This window comes from Argiope bruennichi, chromosome 3 (genome assembly GCF_947563725.1).
Source record: "Argiope bruennichi chromosome 3, qqArgBrue1.1, whole genome shotgun sequence".
NCBI lineage: Eukaryota > Metazoa > Arthropoda > Arachnida > Araneae > Araneidae > Argiope > Argiope bruennichi.
The window spans coordinates 72,529,403-72,549,210 of record NC_079153.1 but is presented as its reverse complement, the minus strand read 5'-3'; the positions used below and the strand labels follow the sequence as shown (position 1 = coordinate 72,549,210).

The window sequence follows — 19,808 nt, the reverse complement described above, 5'->3', positions numbered from 1 at the left end:
AGCGATTAAGTTTGTGCAGTAGCTTCGGAGGGTAAGGCCCCTGAGCACCCGAGGGCAGAAGTCTGACTTCTAGCTCATACGAAGATGACACTCACACACTCGCTTGTACAGCCCCATTTTATCGATGGGGGGGGGGCTCTTTCACACACTACACACATAGAACATAGGGTAAAGAACCACACACACATAGAACCATGCCTGAACCAGGACTCAAACTCGGGACATCCAAATCACGCGGAAGACGCGCTAACCCTAGGCCAGAACGCCGGCTTAGCGAAATACTAAGTGCCAGATACCAGTTCTAACTAATGCATGGTCAATTCTGATCTTTTAAATCCAAATCAGTGTGAAACATAGCTTTCGGTTGCTCATAATTCTTTTTCACTACAAAAACGTTTAATAACTCTGAGAAAGCAAAATGTCATCCATCGTGGAATTCATTCCACTATTCATAAATTTCCGCTGAAATATCAGAAAAAAAAATGCTTCCAAAAAGTGCTTTTGCTTTTAGCACTTGATTTGTTTCATGTGAATATGCTCACAAATATATGATTAGAAATGATTTACTATAAAAATATTTCTAAAATAATGAAAAAAAAATAATGAAACATTTGTGGAAAAGGTAAAATTTCCTTTTTTTTGTTTTTAAATCTAATATATACTTTTTTGTCTGCTTGTGTAATTATACAAAATTATCAGTTTAAGTTATTTTTTATGCTCCTACGCTCTATTTTAGGCCTGATTCTTTTGAAATATCTTAATCGGAAATATTTAATATTATGTCTCGGTTATTATTAAAAACACAATTGGCTCTCTATAATCTAATGCTCTTTGCTTTTCAGGAATAAATTTTTATACATATAGGTAATATGCTAAAAAGTAATGAGTCTTTAATTTAGGATTCATAAAAAATATTTTTATTATGTTTATATTTAGGGACAATATAAAATCTTTTATAGTGGGAAATAATTATACCAATTTAATCCAAGTTGTTACTGAAATTCTATTTCCCCTATCTTATTTCGAATTTCTACAGTTTCATATCTATTAGTTTGTTTTTGAAGAATACAAAATTTTATCATGGGAATTGCCTGTAAAAAGTTTCCTGAAAGGGGATTACATCCACTATGATTTTGTTAATGTATAAAAATAAAAGTATGAAACTTATTTATGTGTTTATATTTTGCGCTGCATAATGTTTTGACATTGCAACTGCAGACTTCATAAATGGCTGTATTGATTAATTGCTTAAATAATCTTGCAATAAGACTTACTCTGTAATAAAAAAAATGTGTTCTAATCTAAAACTAAAATTAAAAGCAACAAACAATGAACCATAATATAAAAAAAATCATTCATGAAAGACAAAAGGCTAAAGTAAGTTTATATCTGAAATTTTTATTAAGGAAACATGCAAGAAAATTGAGAATTTCATTTATTTTATTTTTTAGTGCAATCATTGTTGGTAGTTTTGACATACTAAATTATGCAAAAGGCTTATTTTGATGTTTCACTTTTATTTATTATATTCATTATGTTTGTAAATATTTCTAGAATGACTCTCTTTTGTTAGAAGAATAATACCTGGCACAAATAGAGAGAAAAAAAATTAAAAAATTATCATGCGGATTAATTTTATTTGAATTGGACAATTATATCAAATAAAGGAAGTGAAATTTAAATTTAGAAATGAAAAAGTTTGTCTAGGGTGATCAGTGAAGCATGAAACAGACGTTCGCTTCTAGAAGGATGCTGAGGCCTTTGATAAAATGCATTCATTCCATCCAGAACGAGCGTTCCAACTAATTAAAGGTGGAAGTTGTTTGTGTTGCAACACTTGTTTCACGGTCTCTAGTTTGCATTGCACGCGAGACCTTTTCCACGAGTGAGCATTTTAGTTCAAGGTTAGTCCAAGTTGATTGACCAGAGCACAGCTTATAAATTCTAGAGAACAACCAAAAATAAGCCCCATGTTATCTAGGATCAGCAGCATAGATAAAAAGTGCTGATTATTGATCTGAAAGTGATTCTGAATTCATTCTTCTCAAATTCCAATCCAATTTTGTTTTAGCATTTTTTGCCCGATCTTATGTTTATATTTATGTTCAAAAAAGGATAGAATTAAAATTTTTGGTAAGGAAAAAACCAGCGACTAGTATGTGTAGAGAAATAATTCCCAATTGAAAAGCCAAACTTAGATGGCGTCTATGTTTGTCTCCGATGGTGTCTATTATCTATTCCCATAATGAAGGTAACGAATAACATAAAAAAATGACGAAAAGAGAATCAATTGATCAAAATTTTCATTTTCTATTTCAGAGCTGCTTAACTTATTTGTGTTAAATACATCGAAATTTGACTGTTTATGATAACCTTTATCTTCTATTGCACGTTTACAATGCATAATTATATGCATCTGTTAAAATTGTTATTGAAATCTGCATAGAAATTATTAAATTATTTTGAAATGATGATTGAATTAAAGTAGAATGATGACTGAATTATGTTAACATTAGGTACTGTTTATTTATCTTCTTTTATCGCTTATTTTCGGAACTTCTTTGTTATTTGTTCGTTTGGCCATGTTCTGTATTCTTATTGTATTATTCAAGTTTCTAGCGATTGATATTCTTATGGCAGCTAATATTTCTCTACAGTGATCTGAATAGGAATTCTTTATTTAGAGCTGATAGGGAGAAATAATGATTCTGTAACTAGTTAGGAATTCTTTAATTATACTATAATAATGAAAGAGAAAACATCTTGCTGTATCCGGCTGCCTATTCCATCAATATTAATAATTCTGCTGTAAATGGAATCGAATTTTTTTTCGAAGCAACAGGTGATAAAATTATCTTGAAAAGATCTGGGAAACATAATGCTAAATTGCTTGATATGAGATATTGTTTCGAAGACATTTAATGAAAAATATCAAAATAACATAAAAAGGAATCATTTGTAAAATTTAAGAAGGATTTTAGTTTCATCTGAAGGTTCAGAAAGATCTCATTTCACTAGTGTTTGTTTGAGTTTTATTGAAATATTTTTTTAATAATTTAAATTTTAAAAAACATTTCGGTGCTGTAATTGTATAAATGAATATTGCTTTTATCAACAATATGTTTTAAGAAACGTTTTTCTCCTAAAATTGTTTTAAGCTAAGAAAGTGGGAAGCAAAATTCTCACTGAATCCCTCCTTTTTAAGTATTATCGCCATCAATGCATCTACATCGATTCTACTTTCAGCTTACTTGTACTTTTTTATCTACTTAAAATTTCGATGCAGTTAAAAGAAAAAAAAAAGTATTTTCAATGATCGATCTGATGGGAAAATTGGTTTATAAAGATATCATTGTTTGATTGTTTATACTTAGCAATAAATACTCCACAATGAGTTTCATCAAATGCAGCTTATAGACATCCACTGTAATGACAAACGAGGTTGAATATTAAAGAATATTCTTTAAAATTTTAATATAATTTAATGTAAACTATCCCATGAAATTCTACTTATTGGTCTTTTGCATAGGTTTAATATAATTTGTTATATCATGTTAGTGCTACAATTGCCTAATTAATTTGTATAATATTAAAAGGACAATCGCTATATCTTTTTCACTATCATCAAATTTATTATTATTCTAACCTTTTTATCGAATCTTAAAACCGTTTAACTAATCTAGTAAATTTTCAAAAGTGCCAATATTTTGCACAATCGCTTATAAATTACATTGATTATTAGTCGGTTCAAGTAGTCAACTGGCTCATATAGTTGCCATGATTCCACCAAAACGTTTGAAGTTAAAGCTAAGTTATTTTAATTGCTTTACTTTTAGTTACAGTGTAAATGAACATTTCTAATGGAGACAATCCCGTAACGTCATGGGGCTGTTAAAAATCTAAATGTCCGGTTCTTCTATCTATCAAACTTCTCCTTACTGTAACTTCATTTTATTATTCAATTCGTAAACTACACAGTTATTAAACAGATATCTTGCTCTTTAGCTTTCAACAATGCAAGAAAATCACTCGATTAAATATTTGATGAAACAAAGAAGACTTTTTTGAATTTCAAGGCAGCAATGTAATCTATTGCTGAAAATTAGGCAAAAAAAATTACCAAAATTCAAAAAAAAAAAAAAAAAAAAAAAAAAAAATCCCACTGTAATTAAATTAATATCATTAAAAAAGACAATTTTTTAAATTTTGAAAAGGTGGGTAAAGCTTTTTTTTGTGCTGTTACATTTTTAAAAATTGACTTGGAAAAAACACTAAAATTTAACTTAATCTTTAATTATTTAAAATTCTAATTCAAATTTCATAAAACTCTCTTATAGGATTACATTTCTGGATTTCAAGGTATATATTTTTCTAATTTTGTAATTGTAAATCAGACTGTTTAGACTGTAGAGTGCCAAAATTTAGCTGAAACTAATTTTTTTTTTTTTGTCTTCAAAGTAGCTAAAACAAAAATTATAAATTTGGTGCAGCTGAAATTCTTTAACTTCGTCAGAATCAAACTCTGATTATAAGATACTATTAACCACTTGGAATAACATAAAATGCTCAAGGGAACGTTTGCTTTATTTTATTTGGTTGCTTTATGCAGCAAGAATATTTATGTCTTAGAGATACTTTTTGCCCTTCACCTCGTGCTTCTAGAATAATTCATAATTTCTTCTTTATATTTTCATTGTGTTTCTTTTTTGCCATTCCGTGTTCTGCCAAACTGGTTTTTTTTAAAACGATTAGGCAACAAAATTGTTCTCTCAGAGATGAACTAAAAAATTGAACAATTTGAAGAACTTAGCAACGTAAATGGAAAACGTTGTTTTGCTCAAAAATTCTTTTCTGATTCATGTCAATAAAACACTGCTTGTTTTTCACATTTATATGTCATTTCATCAGATTCGATTCATAGGTAGCCGTTGTAATGAATGATTACATATCGGTTCGGTTATACACGATTTTTCCCCTTTCTAAACTTTGCAATCGTTCTATTTGAGTCATTTTTTCTTCTTTTTTTCGATTGAAAGCAAATTTCTTTGCGGTTCTAATACCATTAATTTGGAATCAATCGCAATTGATGAACTGATCGAAGACGAATTGTCTGCTTCAATTTTAACAATGAGAAAGAATTTTTTCCGTTTTAATTTTTTAAAAACCAATGGATTCATTGGAAACATTTTGAGCTTATTTTGTTTGCTTAAACAGCAGTGAAAAGACATTCAATCAATTTGATTCGATTTAACTATAAATGAAGAGCATATTCGACTTTATTAAAACGTATAAAATACAGAACGTATAGTTAGCAAGCAGCTTCTCTTCTAATAATAAAGATTAATATGTGTGTTTCGGTGCTCTACATGTTAGACCGCTAAAAAAAATCTAGAACTATCAAACCTGACATATGTATATAACTTGGAAAGTGAAAATGTGGACTTTAGAGACATTTTTTTTTTGAAATTTTAAAAATTTAAAAATTTTGGGAATTTTTGGCATTTTTTGCAATAATTTCTGAAAATGTTTCAGCACAAAATTTATTTCTATATCATTTTAAAATTAGAAAACTATTTTTTTGTTGTGGAATTTGGTTTCTATTTTTTTTATCAATTTTTAAAAAAATGTGTTACACGTGCTTTACAACAGTATTTTACATTATTGAGGAGAAAAAAAATGAACAAGTTATTTTCATTGTTAATGCTAACATTTCATTTTGACTTTTTTCTATTGTTAATGATGAACGCATGAAGTTGGATTTATCTCTACTATGAATAAAAATGAATGTAGTGTTGGCTATCAACAAGCCAGACCGTTTAACGTACAGCTACCAAAATCTGGATATATATACCTTAGAGGTTAGAAATGTGCATAAGAGGAAAACTATAGTAAAAGATGCAACAGTTATTATAACTGTTTATATTAAAACTAAATTTGCTATTCTTCTTTCATTTATTTGAAAAAGAGGAATTATAAAAGATATAAAAAGTTTTAATTAGTAGATCTTTCAATAATAGAAAATTAAAAAGTAAAAATAATTTCTATTACCAAAATAAGTCATCTGACAATGTATAAATAGGAACAAGGAACATTTAATTTTTCAAGCTATGAGTATAATAAAAAAAGTAGAATGAAAAAATGAACTATTTCTTTAATTTAAAAGAAACACGAGAAACAGAAACATACAAAATTCAGTATTAGTATTATTAGTTATTTACGAATAATAAATATCGAATTTATTTTAAAAACTATTGTATGATTCGTTAAACGTAAATTACTTTAAAAACTATTGTATAATTCGTTAAATTTTATTCCAACGGAATTTCAGATAAAAACGTAAAATTTTCTGTTCTTAAATCTAAGTAGACCATAATAGCAAAGTTAAAACGTGAGAGAAAATATTTTTTTTTTTGAGGATTTATTAAAGATCTAGTTATAGAGTAAATTTTGCATGTAAATTTTTAATAATTTATTTATAGCAAATTATATGAGTGACACAAGTTTCTTCTATAAAGTAAAATATATAAATAATTCAACCTTGAACTTCTTTGTACAACATTTAGACATAAAGTCCTTTATATTATTTCGAAAAATATGATATTTAGAAGTTAAAAACATCGCAATTCTTTTACCAAACAATGAATGCATTATTAAACAATGAAAATGGAATCATTTTGATATGCCCATTTACTTATTACGTAAAGAATTAGTCACAAAATTCATAGTCTTCAAGTTGTGTTAAGCAGAAATGCATTATGAAGTTCTAAATAAAAAAAAATATTTCTAACATGAGATCCGCAACTGAAAGATAGAACTGTTAAACTTTTTCAAAATGTAAAGAGAACTAAATATTTATTTGTTAAAATAGAAAATTGGCTTTCTTCTTCTTATCTTATACACCGGCAATATTTTTCAATCATTCAGCACAAGCTATATTTTTTTTTATATATTAGAGTGTGTGTAGTATTATATCAAAACAAGTGCAACAAGAGTATTAGAATCAATGGCAAAACTAAAAATTACAAACCTTGTGGTATACAGATTAAGTTGGACTTATTTTTTTCTAAGCGAAAAATTACATAATGGGACCCCCTCCCCCCTCCCACTAAATTTTTCCTCTCTTTTAAATATTAGCAAAAAGTTAAGCCTTAACGTTCATCCCTTTATAACTAATACATTGATGAGATTTTGAAGAAAAGTGCGAAGAGCCGAGCTCTGAATTTGCATATTAAATTTTCTAATTAAAAACTGAAAAATGGCATTGATTCACAGGGTCAATAAAAACACTCGGATATGATATTTATGTTGATAATTTTCTTATAATTCATTCTTTTACTCTTTTTTATAAATTTCAAGAAATTTCACACATTCTTCTTATTGAATAAAATATCAGTTTTATATTCGATAATATCATCATAAAAATAAAGCGCTTAAAATATAAAAATAAATATTAGATCTAGTACTGAATGTTCTTGATCCAATTTTTCTGATCCCCCCCCCCAAAAAAAATCCAGAGCCTTACCTTTATCGGCATCCGATTTTTTCTCCGATTCCATTATCATGCTGATGAAGGGGGTCACGGAGGGAAACATAGCCCTCGCGATAGTGGACAGCATTTTGATTTCCTAACGGCGTTTGTAACTTCGAATACAACGAAATGAACTGTTCGGACAGCCCTGCTATGTAATCTCCATGGCCGCACGCGGATGGGAAGTAGTATCCAAGCAGGTAGTTGTCAATACGGAAGCCTTGCCCGAGAGAGCGGATGTTGCAATCGTTCCGAATGCCTCTCTTTATGAGAACGGGCCGTCCGATCGAGGTTCATCGGTCGATTTCAAAGAGACCTGGACGGACGAGTTTTTCTCCCTTTTCGCCTTCACGTTGTTGTTTCCCATTTTCCTACCCTTTCATCGAACGTCTTGTTGTTCCGAGTGATGCGGTCATAGATGAGCAGTTTCCGAATATTCGTTTTGAGGGTCAAGAGGTGTGCGAAGGGTACACGTGATACGGTTCCTAGATTTACTGATGCATCTTATATTTTCAAGGAATGTTAAGAATTTTTTTTGTCATGTATTTAATTTAATAGCATGTATCATGCATTTGTAAGAATGCAACACAAAACTTAAAATCAATGTTTTCTGACAGTTATGGGATTTGAGGTATTACGATATATAAATGTTATATAAATGTATAGAAATAAGTATTAAATAGAAACTGTATAATATTTCAGAAAGGAAATTAAGGTTTCTATATGATCTGTAAGGTTCTGTATGCTTAAATGATCACAATAAATATTCATTAGAATCAAGGAACCTATAAAAAAAATTCCATAATTGGAAATTTAAAAAAGTAAATTGGGCTCCAAGAAAAGAAAACATAACCTATAAATTTAGAAAGTTCTGAAGAAAAAAATATTTTACTTGTTTTATTGAAATTTTAAATTAAATTTATTAAAACTAAAGACTTTAAACTTGTTTTTCTCGAAATGTGGTTTTTCCAAAATTTTTCTTTTATACACGCGATTACAGAAATATTATAAAAGTATCAGTCTGAAATTTGGCATACATTTATTTTATAATAGTCTCAAAGGAATGAACCGAAATATCAATGCAATAATGAATTTTTATAAAGTCATGCACCTTTTTTTAAACTTTGAGAAAAGAGCAAAATTTCTCAAAAATCTAAGATGATATGCTAAAACTTATACAATTTACAAGAATGACACTCAGGAAGGTCTTAAACGTGCAGATTCTTCAAAATCTGGAGTTCGAATTTTTGTCGATTACTATACTTTGTATAAGAGAAAGTAAAAATATTAGTTCTCTAAGTATTATTGAAAATGATCACAGTTTTCTATTAATTATATTGAGAGCAATTTTCGATCCTGCCATCTTTTTAAAACAAAATATGCATCGAAAAACATTTCGTTTATAAATAATGATAACCTTTCCTTTTACTTCCCATTGTTATACCTAGAATATAAGCACACAGATATAAATAACTTTCTTCGGAAACATAGCTAAAAATGTTTTCAGAAGCGAGTCTTAGTAGTTGTTTTTCTTTTAGATATCGAAACATAATAGGAAATTTTGTTAGATTTCATGCTATGTATTATCCACAGAGGGCTCAGAATACTTTACATTACTTTATAGTTATTCTGTAGATATCATATATTACAATTTGAACTAAAAATAATATTCCTCTCAAATTCAGAATTTGAATGCTAAGAAGTTTCTTCTTATATCTGGAAACCTCTGATTTAAATATTTAAATTTCAAAGCATGTTCATGAATTTTCATGGATTAATAGAAGAAAACAACTGAGCGTTAAAAAAAAAGAGTTGATTGAAAAGAGTTCATTTTGAAATTTTCGATGTAGGTTTAAAGGTGGCACTAAATTTTTTTCCATGATAGTAAAATTTTTTGAGGAAGAACTATTGTATCTGCACATATTGTCTTTTTATTTATAATATTGCTAGTTTTTTCTGAAAAATAGTATAAAGATTGAGGCCGACAAATTATAGAATAGGCAAACAAAGATTGTTTGCACAATATTATATCTTTCAAAAATATTTGAGATTGTTTGCACAATATTATATCTTTCAAAAATATTTGAGATTGTTTGCACAATATTATATCTTTCAAAAATATTTGAAGAACTATATATTTGCGTTTTGAATAGAAGAAAAGATGATGAAAACAAATATACAAAGTCGAATTTTATAACTTATCATTAAGTTCTTAGCACTTGCAATCAAGAAAGACAGATATTTCAAGTATTTCTAAACATTCGATTCCATATGACCTGCTTTGTCATATACTTCAGCGTTTACTTTTCCGCTCTTTTTATAAACTTTTTGGAACGAATGCTATAGCAAATAAAATTTTCCTTCTTAACTTCACGCTTTAATAAGCAAGACTTTTAAAGTTTTAAATGTTAGTTTTTATGATCAATTTCTCATCGTCTTTGACCTAAATTAAAATAAATAACTAAAATCTGAGAAGTTGCATGTCCTCTTTCATTGCTTTGTATGTCATTGTCAAGGACGAATAATATCAGTTCCTGATTAAATACTGTTCTCATTCTATCTCACGATAAAAAATAATATATTTTATTATAAATTCATTAGTGAAAAATATTTAAAAAATTCAAAAATCTGTTTTACAAATAAATGTGCGTAGTTTTTTCTTTATTAAAATTGTAGAAGGACTTGAGAAGTAATGTGGGCCATTTTTCCAAAGATTATGCATCTTCTAAAGTCAAGAATTTCACAATTTTCTGCCTAATTTTGTTATATCTGCCATGCTTTCTCACTATTCCGTTGTTGAAAATGCAAATGAAATTAGAAAAATACTGCAAATAATATAGGAATTAGGAATAAAATCTTAAAATGCCAAATATCGGCTGCTGTCACAGGAAACATTCATAGACTATTACTAAAAAGTTATCTTCAAAAAAATTTTTTTACCTAAGAATTTTTTTCACTTATGACAATTATCCCTCCCTCAAATAATAATAAAAAATTTTCGTAATATTTTTTAAATGAAAATCTATCAACATTAATCTCTTTTATAGCTGATTTAACTTTAGTTGGCAACCAATTGTTTTTGGTGACCAGCCAGTTTGTCTGAATATTGGTTTGTGTTTAATTTCTATTAAATATATTATATCTAACTTGTTTATAATTTCTACAACGAAGTATTCTTAGGCATCAAGTTATGAAACGAATTATAGCCATATTATTTTAATTGCATTACACTTATTCTTTTATTATGTACATAAACCTTCATAAGGGAGAAAAGTCTACTAACATAATTCTACTATTATAAATATAAGTGTCAGGATAATCTATTTTCTAATAGCAAATGTTTTTTCACTTTATTGCTTCGCTTTCTTATTCTGCAGATAAGATAAACTGCTAAGATGTTAAACAGTTTCTTTCTTTAATTTAACAAAGGAAAGAAATCCCTCGTTTAAGTATTTGACGAAACATTAAATTGGTTTAACTTTTATTGCTGCAAAGATAAGCATAGAATATTTTTTAAAATTATCAAATTATATTTGTACGAACTGATATCATTAAAAAAATATTTCTTTACATTTTAAAATAATGTAAAAATTCTTTTTGAGCAAAAATATTTTAGAAGATTATGAAAAAAACACCAAAACATTGTTTAATTAAAAAATTCTTTTTAAAAAATCGCTTAAAGATGAACACTCCCGACTTCCAAAGTTTATTTGAATCAAAACTGACAGCACCAGATCAAACAATCTTAACAACTAACATTCGCCTATATTATTAGTAGAATTAAACCATTTAGGAAATAATAATAATAAAAAAAAACTGTCTAGAAATTAAGAATATTGAATAAAAAATAAAGTTCGATATTTTAAAGTAATCAAAATGATGGCGAAAGGTGAAAACTAAATACACACATAAAGCTATTATGATTGAACTAAACGGAAACTTCAGCTATCTATAATGTGCTGCGTACAAATAATAGTTTTATTCTGGAATCCAGATTTATTAAAAATAATGACAAATATGTTTTTAAATTTTATTTTCGTATTTGTTGATTCTTCATAAATTTTATTTTCGTATTTGTATATTTTTCATAAATTTTATTTTCGTATTTGTTTATTGTTCATATAATTATTCATATAATTTATTTTTGATAGCTTTTATTAAAGTTTTAAGCGACTTTTTAATAAAAGTCGTAAAATTGTCTCTACTTTTATTATTTGCGAACTTATATTTATTTTTACATTTGATTAATTTAAGTTTTAAAGGAATTTTGCATCTTTGGATGCGATTTTCTCGATTCTGGGAAAATCTTCTTTCTAAAAATTAATAAATAAAAATCTGATATATATTTTTGATTCAAATTTAGTATAATAAACCTAAATTTGTTCTGCAGTTTTTGAAGAACAGAATAAACAATCTGTTCATATAAAAAGATTTTATAGTTATTTTAATGCTTTATAATGTAAAAAATGAAAATTTCATATTATTAATCAGTTTAATTTCAATATTTAAAGATTAGATAGAAAGATAGAAATACAGCTTATTAGTAGTTTTATAGTATTTTTCAAAAAAAAAAAATCATCCTATGCCTAATCATATATCTTAACAAAACAAATGCTTTTAAATTTTTATTTCAGGATTATTTTAATGTAATTAAAATTCATATACTAATTTTTATAAATTCTCTAAGAAATTTGTATGCCAGTAATTTTTGTTGGCCTCTCATTAACTTCTTATTAATTTTTCTCCATCTATTAATAAAAGAACTCTTATAGCAAATTAGAATTAGAATAAAAATGCATACACATAATCAAAATTTCTCAAATTCTTCTCTTTAATTGTAGTACGAAAGAATCTAGAAGATAGAAAATAGTAGATAAGTGAGATGACGTTTTGAGTAAACCAGAACTCCTTGACAGACAGGAAGGTCGACTTCTATCATTCTAAAAGGCAATTAATTGAAGGAAATATACAAATAAAGAAAATGGACATTTTAATAAGCGTTTCGTTTTCAGTTTCAAAGCAATTATATCTTATTGCCCTATCATCAAGCAAAAAAAAAAAAAAAAAAAAAAAAAAAAATTTGGAAAGTATAGGTATGTTAGTATGGTATTCTTTAGAAATAATTATTTTAAAACTGACGATAAAAAATAAACCTTTGCTTATAATATTTTTAATGATGCTATTTAGGTTTTTATATATAATTAATCGCCCTTGACAACGAGCTTATGCATTTATAGAAATTAGAAAAAATTTGTGCGGACATGAAATTGGTATCATTAGAAGGCTTTTATTTTCCTATATAAGTAGTACAGAGAAATTATAGTAATCGTAAACGGAGATTTTGGCGAATCACCACGTTTTAGACCTGCCTGAGTTCTGAAAACATATTTTTGGCACGTCTGTCTGTCTGTGACAAAGATAACTCAAAAACGCTTTGGACTAGACGGTTGAATGTGGTATAAGGTCTTTACATCAAATTTGCAGGTTTCTGTCAAATGTTCAAAGGAAGTTCTCTGTCTGGCTGTTCGAATGTAAATTAACGCGATAATTACAAAACGAAAAGAGAAAGATAGATAAAATTCAATATTCAGAATTAATATCTATAGTCTAGACACCTATCAAATTTTGAGCCAAATCAATCAAGGGATTAACCGTTTGTTGGTCTATACTTTTAGAAACATGTAAACGCTACAGCTCAAAGATGCTGTTACTTAAATATTTCAAATTTGTTATGGAATTTTGTGACTACAAGTGTAGTTCTGTGTGAAATTTTTGTTTCATCGGTTGGGGAAAAAAGGCGTCTAAAACCCTAATTTGATTTTCGGATACTATTAACAGCATACCAGAAATTAATCGCCAAATTACTCGCCAAAGACTACATAATAGATTCAGTAAAAATGCTATACTCACGCCAAAGGTTAATATTTCGTAACTATTGTACATCAATGTGATGCAAGTCGTTATCTGGGATAACACCTTTATTAGAGAGTGCACGAGAAAATTTTGAGGAGACCACTTCCACTGGTTATGTATAGATATATACTGTATATTAATCAACTATCTAAAATTGATATTCAAAAGATTGATGGGTTTTATCCAATCATATGGATACCTTTGAATATATAGACCAAAGTAATGTAAAAGAAATGCATCAAACAAACTGAAATTCGAGCAACAAATTTATTTGAAGTGGCCGACTTATAAAATAGTACTAAATGCCTGGTGGCAAATTACTATTTAGAAATGTAAATATTGCACTGCCATTATAGAAAACTAGAGGGAATGGTCTCTCCGAAACTTTCTCGCACACTTCGCTAATTAGGGTGTTATCGCCTTTCTCTCAGTATAAAAAAAATGTGAACCTTGAACAATGTCATAAGCCCCCTTGTTCTCAGATTTTTATTTTTAATATTCCATATGAGTGTTTCATACTTTGTAGGGAAGAAAACAGATAATGCATTTTGAGCGCCTTTTTTTTAACCGATTAAAATCATAATTTGACTCTTAACTACAATTTTAGAAATAAGATCACATACCAATTTTCATTTATTTAAGTCATTACGTTTTTGAGTTAACGCGATGACATGTTTGCGAATGGACAAACAGACAGATGGTCAACCTTTAGATGGATTTAGTTCAAATTTTAGATCATAAAATTGTATAATAATTCAATTCAGTTAGCTTTGAACTAGCTAGTATCCATTAGCATTTGAACAGATAAGCGCACAAACTTCCTGTATATAGATTTCGTCAAAAATTTCGTTCAATCGTTCAAAATTACAATTTTGATGTCAAGGCTATATATAATATTTTATTTATCTTTCTCAAAGCGGTTTTGAGTTATCTGGTTTACAGACAAATATAATTCCAAAAATGTGCTTTTTTTCGGATTCTAAGAGATCTGAAACATTGAAAATTGTCAAAATCCAGAGTTCGAACTTTTTGAAGATTAGGAAACCTCTTTTTTTATATACTTTATATACGAGATAATGAAAACAGAATTACATGTGCTTTGAAAATGTTACTTTCCATCTTTTAGTGTTGTATCTACATAAATGATTTTTAATATTTCATTTTTTCTATCTATGATTCTAACAACATTTATTGCAGAATTTTTTTTTATATCAAGCATAACAAACAATCTTATATTCATATCCGATTTGATGTAAAATGAAAAATGTTTACTATTAGTTGAGAAAAATTTGAATTTTATTTATATTTGAAAAATTTCGAAAATATAAATGATTTTGCATGTTAAGAGTTTACAGGCCTCACTAATAATAATACACGGTTATGATTCAGGAAATTCTGAATATTTTGTTTCTTTTCTGCATGAAACAACAAAACTTAATTTGTTGTTACAAATATACATTATATTTTTATAACACTATAAAATACGCAATAGAATGATATAGTGATTCATACAGAAATAATTTTAATCAGCAAATAAAAAAATATTAAAGATCAAAATGAAAGCATATATAACTTAACAAATTCTAGAACATTCATTCTATTTTGTAAATGTTGCAAAGTGCGAAATTTTATTAAAAATGAATTTCTCGTAAGCAAATTCGATATTCAACACAAATCGACATTTTCCTTGAAACACAATTTTTTTATACAAACGAATCTTTATATTTTTATCTAAGAAATGTTATGACAAATATCATACATCCATTTTATGTCTATTTTTTATATGCTATCTTCGTTAACATCTCTTTAGGCCACAATGAACTAAGATAAAATTTCGGCTTTGAAACACGATTTGTCCATGAAATCGTTTCTGGTTCAAAACACGATTCCATTGAAGAATAATAGTCTATGTGAATTTGGTGTACTTAAAGTCTGATGTCACGGGTCAAACGGCCTCTCTTTGACGTAGTGTGGAAGTTTTGGAGATGGGGTGTCAACTCAGGCATCATCCTTGTTATCTGACAGGGGCTTAAAATAATGAAGTCTGTCCCCCAAATAGTCTTTTTTTTTTTTTTTTTTGCTTTCAAGCGGGACGTTAATATGACTAATGAGCTTCCCTATCTAATAATCTTAAAAGTGGCATTAGAGTACCAGTTTGTAGATTTTTAAACATTTGCGTAAAAACATGAACCCAGGGACAGTTTGAATGAAGCTGGCATCTTGTCTCGAAAATTATAATGTGTTTTTTGGTAATTTTTAGTATTTATATTCATATGATGCTCATTAATCTTTCAGTGAAATATAAGGAATAATTTTGTATCGTTGTCAAAGATACAAGAATCAATGAAGTTATAAATTCTTCTAATTTGTAATATTAAATTAACTTAATATAGTTTCCTTAGATATAAGTCTTATTTTTTTTAAGTAAATAAGGATAAAATAAGGATGAATTCATAATTCTAAACTACGGTGATATATCGAGAAAACTAACCATAAAAGAATTATTTCAAATATATTGAAATCTTCTCTTATTCTATTATATTTTATGGATCTTTTTTTTTTTTGATATTTATTTTTATATTATACAAATATTTGTTATTATTTTTGCCCGTGTAATTTATGAGTATATTTGATGAATTCCAAAATTGTTGCTTTGTAAAGCTAAATACTCTAGTATGAGAGAAATCAGTGGAAGGGATCTCTCTGAAATTTTCCAGCATAATTCCTAACAAAAGTGTTATCCCTTTGCACACAAATTGCGATTTTTGAGCAAAAATGAGCACGCGAAAAATGCTAATATCCTTATTTTCACTCATAAGCGTTTTGTACTTCGTAGTATTGTGAAAAAAACCGAGCATTCATTTTGAACAGCTATTTTTGTCCACTGATTGTAATCAAAATGTGACACAGAATTAAAATGTTATCAATAATATCACATATCAAATTATATTTGTCTAATTTTCGTTGCATTTTTGAATTATCATGTTTATATATATGCGAATGTACAGCCCGTCAGACAGTCAATGCCTTGACGGAATATGCTCAAAATCTGATATGGATCCACACTTTACATGCTAAAATTTCGCACTAAATTTTATCTTTCTCCTTACGCTTTTAATTATCGTGTGCACTTGTGCTCGGATACACATACAGTGGCTCAAAAAATTGAGAGTACACCTTACTTTTACTTGATAAATCCGACTTTCAATATGAATAACACATTACCGGGAAGTGCAAACTTGTTTTTATTTTTACACATAACAAATGGTTTAATTTAGAATAATAAAAAAAGAAAAATCAACGGAAAACTTCTAAACTGAAAAGTTTCAGAAGCATTTTAAATAAACATACTCAGAATTTTGCCTCAAAAAATTGAGAATACACCAATGAAATTTTTGCAATATCACGCATAGAAACAAATTGTCACTATTAATTTGCATGTCGTTTGGCTCTTATAATGACCTCTAAACGTCATGGTACCGATTTGACCCATTTTTGTGGGTATATGAAGATATTTTACCCCATTCTTCTTCCAACACTTATTTTAAATGGGTTTTATTTCTATTTTTTCCGTTTTTGAACCACTTTTTCGAGTACGTCCCACGAATATTCAATGGCATTGATGTTGGGGTACTGTGGTGATGTGTGTAACTGCTGTTTACAATGAAAAAGACACCATATTTTGATGTCACATGCATTCTGTTTGGGGTCGTTGTCCTGCTGAAAAATGGAATTTTCATCTAAACCCAAATTTTTATCACTTTCCTTTATATTGTTGCGACCATATGGTTCATCCAACTTGTTGCAGAAATTTTTCGAATCATAGCCAGAAGTGTAAGTGCTGAAACTGTGAGAAATGTAATTAGACAAGCTGGATATAAAACTCGTATTGTTAGAGATAAACCGTTCTGATGAACAACAAACTCAGAAAAAGCAGTTCTTACAAACTCAGAAAAAGCATTTGAAGTTTGCAAAAACTCATCAATTGAAGACCAATAAACTTTGAAAAAAGCTATATTTAGTAATGAAAGAAAACTCAACATTTTTGGCAGTGACAGCCATCGTACTGTATGGAGAAAGCCTAATACTGCTTTGGACCCAAAAAATTTACTTACTACAGTTAAACGTGATGGTGACTCCGTCATGATTTGAGGTTGTATGGCTTCATCCGGAGTAGGAAATTTAATTTTTATAGAAGACATTACAAACGATTTGGTTTACTTGGATATACTTCGCAGCAGTCAAAAGGAAAGTGCTAAAAATTTGGGTTTAATGGAAATTTCATTTTTCAGTAGGACAACGACCCCAAGCAGAAAGCACGTAACGTCAAAATATGTTGTTTTTTTCATTGTAAACAGCAGTTACACATCTCACCACAATACCCCAACATTAATGCCATTGAATATTCGTGGGACGTACTCGAAAAAGTGGTTCAAAAACGGAAAATTAGAAATAAAACCCATTTAAAACAAGTGTTGGAAGAAGAATGAGGTAAAATATCTTCATATGCTCACAAAAATTGGTCAAATCGGTACCATGATGTTTAGAGGCCATTATAAGCGCCAATAGACATGCACATTAATAGTGACACTTGGTTTCTATGCGTGATATTGCAAAAATTTCATTGGTGTATTCTCAATTTTTTGAGTCAAAATTCTGAGTATGTTTATTTAAAATGCTTCTGAAACTTTTCAGTTTAGAAGTTTTTCGTTGATTTTTCTTTATTTTTACTCTAAATTAAACCATTTGTTATGTGTAAAAATAAAAACATGTTTGCACTTCTCGGTAATGTGTTATTTATATTGAAAGTTGGATTTATCAAGTAAAAGTAAGGTGTACTCTCAATTTTTTGAGCCACTGTACATGTTTTTGGTGCATGAATTTCGTACACATTTTGAGAGAAATTCAAAAATTTGGTGTAAAGATCACGTATCAAATTTTATTCATCTAGATGAAAAATGTTTTAAAATTATCTTGTTCACAGACAGACAGTTCAAAAGATATATTTTTTCTACAATACTTTTATGTATACGAAGTATACACAGAGAAGTAATTGTAATGGAACAAAATAATTCTTCTTTACGAATTATTACCGAAAATCTTTTCATAATTTAGCAAAAACTTTTAAATGTTGTTATTTTAGACCAATAAATGACTACCTCGAAGAAAGACATTGTGTTGATTGAAGAATCATCTAATATCAATCAGTAACTGCAATATTCAAATTTTCATTATTTGGTTCAATTTCAGTCGTAACGAGAAAGTAATTTGACTAAGAAATTATCAAACGTCACTTATTACAGTTATTTCAGTTATTTACTTAGATGTAATTGACGAAAGTTTAATTTATTTATGCAATATTATGCAAAAGTACCGACATTTTAATTAATGTAAATTTTAATAAATAAAATTAAATGATGTGAAGGAAAAAATATTTCAAACTATGTCAAACATAATGAGCAAAATAATAGAAATTAAAATGAAATTCTCTTACTTTTGCGAATTTTCTTCATTTTTGGAGGCGGCTGCAATATAAATTTAACACTTTTTGTTATCCAAGAACTGCACCAAGACAAAATGGACCAGGATTCTATCTCCTTTCTGTCCATGATATGCTGATTTTGCGAGCTGTCATCTGTTATTTCAGCAGCCATCTCTTGGCACTAACTTTCAGCTGATCTAACGGTTCCAATGCTTCTCTAATGATAGAGTAGAGGCAATAAGTCGTGTAGAAAGAATCAGGATTAGGATTATATTTTCGTACTTTCTCAAACAAGTGAAAAAGTCTGCGGGAGAAGAGAAACTGTGTCATTTTGCTTTGAAAGGAAACTTTACATATGTTCCACAAGGAAGAAGCTGCGCATTCCACGGATGATTGGATATCAGTCTGGAATCAATTGGCGCTACCTGAATTATGCATTATCGAAATCATACCTAATAAAAAGTATCCATATTTTATATTAAAACTATTTGTAGGTTTTATTTAAGTCTGGTTAAAAATTTTAAGAATATTGTCCCCCCCCTCTTTTTTATAAAAAAAAAAATCTTTTTTAATCTCAGTATGTCGGCCAAGTTTTGAATGGCTGGTTAAACACGTTCCAAATACGCTGATAGTTTGTTTATTCGAAGAAATAAGAAGCATGTTAAAAATGAAAAAAAAAAAAATTCTAAAGAAGGAACTTGAAATTTTTTATTATTTTGTCAAATCAAGTGGAAACAAATATATTTACTTTCAATTTGGGGCATGCTTTCTTGCAAAGCAAATATAAGAATTCTTTACAAAATAAAAAGATATAAATCAACTATTCAATTGGTAATTTACAATATAAGTATAATAATATGAATATTTGCATGTTGTGCACTAGTT

The 19,808-nt window shown here is 28.3% G+C and overlaps 1 protein-coding gene across 2 annotated transcripts in view; it reads right to left on the bottom strand.

The window, feature by feature from the left end:
• The window catches only part of LOC129963761 (acyl-coenzyme A diphosphatase NUDT19-like), a 74,597-nt gene extending 55,479 nt beyond the window's left edge, over positions 1-19,118 (bottom strand). The window contains exon 1 of one of the 2 annotated variants that reach the window (XM_056078297.1): positions 18,936-19,118. In XM_056078297.1, coding sequence (XP_055934272.1) covers positions 18,936-19,095 — 160 coding nt within the window. In that variant the 5' untranslated portion in view covers positions 19,096-19,118. Of the gene's footprint in view, positions 1-7,522; positions 7,913-18,935 lie in introns of those variants that run through there. The other variant, XM_056078298.1, reaches the window with a different exon arrangement.
• Between the last annotated feature and the right edge of the window lie 690 nt (positions 19,119-19,808).